Source organism: Vigna unguiculata, chromosome 5 (assembly GCF_037176805.1).
Source record: "Vigna unguiculata cultivar grain cowpea cultivar isolate G323 ecotype 2 chromosome 5, ASM3717680v1, whole genome shotgun sequence".
NCBI classification, from domain to species: domain Eukaryota; kingdom Viridiplantae; phylum Streptophyta; class Magnoliopsida; order Fabales; family Fabaceae; genus Vigna; species Vigna unguiculata.
Genome location: NC_140796.1, coordinates 18,824,030 through 18,829,996, shown reverse-complemented (window position 1 = coordinate 18,829,996; position 5,967 = coordinate 18,824,030). Strand labels below are relative to the sequence as shown.

General features: G+C 33.1%; 1 protein-coding gene across 1 annotated transcript; it reads left to right on the top strand.

Annotated features, from left to right (window-relative positions):
* The first annotated feature begins 2,639 nt into the window (after positions 1 to 2,639).
* LOC114183541 (trypsin inhibitor DE-3-like) lies at positions 2,640 to 3,371 on the top strand. Its single transcript, XM_028070596.2, has one exon. It carries the CDS (start codon positions 2,681 to 2,683, stop codon positions 3,269 to 3,271), a length of 591 nt encoding a protein of 196 aa, XP_027926397.1. The 5' UTR covers positions 2,640 to 2,680; the 3' UTR covers positions 3,272 to 3,371.
* Positions 3,372 to 5,967: the final 2,596 nt, after the last annotated feature.

Here is a 5,967-nt window from a genome sequence, read left to right as displayed (position 1 = left end):
CGCAAAGTAATTCATTGGTAACACCAAATATGATGTCATCTACATATATTTACACTAATATGAATTAATTAGGGTAATCTTTCCTAAATAATATACGTGACCTCTAGTAATCTATTCTCAGTTAGAAAGATACTCAATCTCTCATACCAAGCTCTAGGAGTTTATTTGAGCCCATACAAAGCTTTATTGAGCTTATAAACATGATTTGAAAGTTCTATATCCTTAAAGCTTTGGGGATTGTTTTAAATATACTTATTCCTTCATAAATCCATTTTAGAATGTACATTTTACATCCATTTGTTATAGTTTTATATTATTGTATGCAATAAATGAAAGTAATATGCAAATAGCTTTTAATCTAGCAACATGAGCATAAATTTTAGTATAATAAATACCTCTCTATTGAGAGTAACCTTTAGGTACTAGTCTAGTTTTATTTCTCATGACTTTACCTTGCTTATCAAGCCTATTTCTATATACCCATTTTTCTACAATGATGCTTTTACTTTTGGGAGAACTCACTAGTGGCCAGACGTCATTCTTTTTGAATTAACATAGCTCCTCCTTCATTTCTTAAATCAAACTCCCATCTTCTAAAGTTTCATCCATATTTTTAGGCTCAATTTGAGATATCCTTGCTTCATGATCTTTGAGCTTTGATCTTAGTGTGACTCCTTTCTTGGGATCACCTAAGATATCTTTTGTTGCATGATATTTCTTTACATGTGAAGAGGGTTCCTTTTCTTTAGTAGAAGTGTTTGGTCCTTCTCATGAGTCGATGTCTGCATTTATTTCCTCCTCGTTTGGTAAGGGTTCGTCTACTAAAGAGTGTCTAAAGCAGGATCATCCGCAATGGGGTTTATTTAACTATTCTTTTTGACCCGCATGTCAAAACCAGAACATTCTTCTAGCTCTGATAAGTTCTTATCATGCTTGTAATCGTTAGATTTTACATATATGCCTTCTTCCATAATACTTGTCTGAAAGTTATATACTCTATATGCTTTAGGCATCTTTGAATATACCTTCATCACTTTTGGAATCAAACTTTACCAAATTACCTTTTGTATTCAATATAAAATATTGTATACCAAAAGGATGAAAATATGAAATATTGGATTTTCTATTTTTCCATAATTCTTTAGTAATTTTCTTTAGTAAATGCCTTATATAATCTCTCTTTTGTAAATAACAAGTTGTACTAACTACTTCTACCAAAAGAGTTGTTCTAGCCATTTCTTGTAAAGTTCTATTTTTCCTTACCATGACACCATTTTGTTGTGGCATTCTGGAAGTTCAAAAATTATGTGTAATACTAAAAATTCCAAATTATTCACAAAAATTTTCATTTTAAAATTCTCTACCTTGGTCGGTCACTTCTTATAGAAAGAATTGTTAAACTTTTTTCTTTTTTGTACTTGCTTAATAAACTTAATAGAGACTTTATAAGACTCATATTGTTTCTTAAGAATTTTACCCAAGTCCATCTGGTATAATCATAACAATTACTAGGTCATACCTTTTTCCACTTAGAAACCCACTTCTTGTTGGACAATGTGAATCAACTCTAAGAGGTCTATGTGTTGAGACATCATTTACACTTTTAAAAGAACTTTTAAATTGTTTGCCTTTGATGCATGATTCACACCGGAGATTGTCTTTGAATGCATATTTGACAAGCCTTTTACAAGACCTTATTTATTTAGATTTGAGAGTAGTTTCAAGCTTACGTGGCCATACTTCATGTGCCATATAGTCAGTGATCTTATAAATTTTTTAGCTGTCAATTCATCCATACTAATGTTATGCAAGTTTCCTTGCACCTTTGCAGTAAAAAGGTGTGTGCCATTATGTTTATTTATGATACATTTATCCTTATTGAATACTACATCACAATCATTGTCACATAATTTTCTTAAGTTCAATCGATTGTGATTCAACCTATCAACAAATAAGACATTACTAACGTAAAAAGAAGGTTTGAGACTTACCTGATCAATACCTATGATTATGCCATGTTGGTCTCCTCCAAGTATGACCTTTCCACCTTTCTTCGGCTGAAGATCTAGAAATATTGACTTATCATCTGTTGTGAGCATCCACTGTCCAAGTAACACAACAAATGTCTTTTTCATCGGTTTAAATTTTATAGGAATTATCTGAGACTTAGGTACCCCAATTTCTTTGGGTCCTTGGAGGTTAGTTCTTTTGTAGATCACTCTACCTTATGCTGAAGTATTACTAACACTATTTAATAGACATCAAATGTTTTCTATTACCATCACATGCAAATGAATAATGTTTTTCGTTTGATATGAAGGACATATATCAAAAAATATTTTAAATAAATCTTTCTTATTTAATCATTAATAAATTTAGATATTTAAAATAGATGTTTTATCTTGAAATACTTCTTTTTTAAATAATAGGAAAAAAGATTTAGAAAGTTTATATAAAAACTGAAAAATAAATTAAAATTTTAAAGAGATAAAAAGCAAACTATTTTTAACGAACGAAATCTAACTATTATTATCCTTTTCAAATGTTTACGAGCCTTATAATTTCTTAAAATTATTTCTGTCCATAAAAAATGTTCACCTTATCACCATGGGTAGCTCTATAAATGGATTAGCCCATCTTCGCTTATTCACACAACTGAACTGAACAAAGAAGAGAAAAAATGGCGAGTGCAACGCTTTTTGCTCTCTTCCTTCTTTCAGTCCTAACCTTCTACTCTCCTTCAACCACTGCTCAACCTGTCACGGACGGATATGGTGTCATCGTTCCAAATGGTGCCAGATTCCACATATTGCCGCCAACTACAATAGCCGGTGGAATTCGACGAGTGAAAACGAATAACGAAACTGTAGCTCTCTCTGTTGTGCGATCTCCTATCGAGACCGATAAAGGAGAACCAATAACCATTACTTCCCCATACGGGACCGAGTATCTCTCTGAAGGTCCAGTGACCATTAGCTTCGAATATTCTCCTTACCTCGGTGTAGCCTCTCTTGAGTGGACCGCTGTTGAGGGTCAGCGTCTAGGAACCGTCGTTAAAGTTCGTGGCTACCCAAATACACTCCGTGGTGGCTACTCTATTAAAAGTGCTGGAAAGAACAGGTACAAGCTTTTGTTCTGCAGAGGCGTCCTCTGCGGTAACGTTGTCATTATTAATGATTATGAAGGGCACTGGCTTTTGGCTGTCACTCAGAACGAAGCATACGCGTTTGTTCTTGAGCAAATTCGATCAACATCTTCTGATTCCGAATGAAGCACTACGCATGAAAAATCGCGCACTTTATCCTTGTCATGCTTTGGATGTAATAAACTAATGCAAGGCTAAATAAAATAACCACTATTTGGTTTTCTAACGTTCATATTCATAGGACCATGTAGTATTTGTTTTAATTTTATCCCATCGCTCTAAACCCTTTTGGTTTGGTTTACCAACCGTGTCTAAAATGAAAAAGGATACCTTTTATAACCTTTTCTTCATATACATTAAAACTCGAAAATATATATCTTTACAGAATTATTAAATGCATTATACAACTATTTTTTAGTAAAATATTAATTTATAAATTTGTAAAATAAATATAGAAAAAGCATATATATATATATATATATATATATATATATATATATATATATATATATATTATAACTATATTTTTTAATAAATTATTAATTTATAAAGTTGTAAAGTAAATACAATGGAAATGGTAGTGTCTATCAATCACTACTAGAGGTGTCAATTTGACCCCTAGCTCATGAACCAGCCCTAACTTTTCATTAATACTCCTTTTAGGGGTCTCAAAATGAGGGGGCTAAGCCGCCACCCCCCCCCCCCCCCCCCCCCCCCGCCTCCAAATAATATTACATTAAGTTCGAGTCAAAGATCAAGTCAAGTGACCTAGACAGGTCCGAAGACCCAGACAGGCCCGACGACCCCAAACGGGCCCGTTTAGTTCGTCGGCCTCGTTTGAGTCGTCAGGTTCGTTCCGGTCATCGTGCTTGTCCAGGTTGTTGTCCGAGTCGTTTGGGTCGTCAAGCTCGTTCGGCTCGTCGGGCCCATTCATGTTGTCAGGCTCGTCTTTGTTGTCGGGCTTATCTGGGTTATTCTGTTCGTCGGGCTCGTCCAGGTCGTCAAGCTCGTCTAGGTCATCGGGTCGTCCCGGTCATTGGTCTTGTTCGATTCGTCGGGCACGTCTAGGTCGCCAGAAAATTTAATAATATATTTTAAAAAATAATATATTTTTCATGATGAAGATGTAAACCTATGGATTAGCCTTGACCCACAGGACTTTGGTGGAGTTTTTGATGGGGGCTTTTTTGTATGTGGGCTCTTTTGGCCCTAACCCACAGCCATATGGACTGAATCAAATTGACACCTCTAATCACTACTCTTAAAACTCTCACAAAAAAATATATTGATAAAATTTATAAATTATTTTAATTCATGTATATTATTACATATTTATAATAATATTATCATGTAAGTTTATTTAAAGTAGAAGTTGTCGAAGTATTTAAAGAAAAAAATTATAAACTAAACTAATGAAAATATTAAGTACAAATTTTAAATTAACATAATGATTGGATTGAGAAAATATATAGTTCCTCGATTACAATTCATTAAGTGCTTGAAACAAAATGTATAAACATGAATATATTTAAATAACATCTTGATGTTGTTACTTATCTGTTGACACATGGATAGCACTTATTCAAGTATCATCCATCGTCTAATAAGTTTGTGCTGAAGACAAACAATAAAATACTTAATTGTCATAGATTAGAAATATAACGTTGAAAATTCTAGTAACTTTTCAAAAAGAGTGAAAATTTCACCCTAACTTTCGCGCTTCCCATTTCGGTCATTTTTGGAAATAATTGTGCAACCTTCATTTTGGCCTCCCCTAGCCTCTCGCAACGTCACTAGAGCTTTTGCCTTTGTCGTTTGCGACTGCTAACGCAGCTGAGAGCTTGTGTCATTGTCTTCCCATCTTTGAATATCGTTGTTCGAACTTGGAACCTATAGGACGCTACTATTTAAGATCGCAGTTCGATGCCGCTCTTAGCCGTCACCTTGGTCGTTGTTTGATCACCGTTGTTCAATAGTCGTTGAGAGAAACTACAAGAGTTTGCCCCGCATTCCTCTTCGCTTCCTCAAAATGCTTCTAAGGGAGTGGTTCGCTTGCGATGGCTACTCAAATCACCGCCGCTTTTCCTCCCAGTATTCTCTGCTGCATCAAAGCCCTCCAAGATAGTTTTACATTTTAATTTTTATTTAGTTTGATTACATTTTTTTATTTAAATGTAGTAATATGAAATTAGTATTAAGTTAGACAAAATATGAAGTTAAATATTAGATTTTTTTAAACGAATTTTTCCTTGATTTCTTGACATTTACCACCAAGGCAAAAGAGTAGTGGCATACTTGTATTACAAACAAATAAGGTATAATTACAAATCTAATCTCCTAATTTTTTAGTTTAGTTCAATTTGGTTCCTTATTATTAGTTTGTTTAATTTAGTAATCCAGTTATTTTAAAGGGATCAATTTGTTCATTTCTGTGAAATTGGAATTAACATTTGTCCGTACATAACACATGTCAAGTTGTGAAATTTTTAATTCTTTAATTTTTTTTCTAAAAAGTTATAAATTGCTACGTGTCTTGTTACTGTCGTGTCACGTGGCAGTTTACAGTCATGACATGTGACAGTGATAATAATTGTTTTCAATTTAGTTTTCAATTTAAATTTTTTGTTCTGTTTAGCACTTCTATTTTTCAAAATGATTCAATTTTGTCCTCTCCAATTTGAGACCAAATTAGTAAATAAGTTTAATTACAACTTATATATACATGTTATAATAAATTTTTTTAATATATACATCAAATCAATTCACCTAAATACTAAAATTATTTTATTTTTTACACTTTTACCTTTATAATTTTTTACACT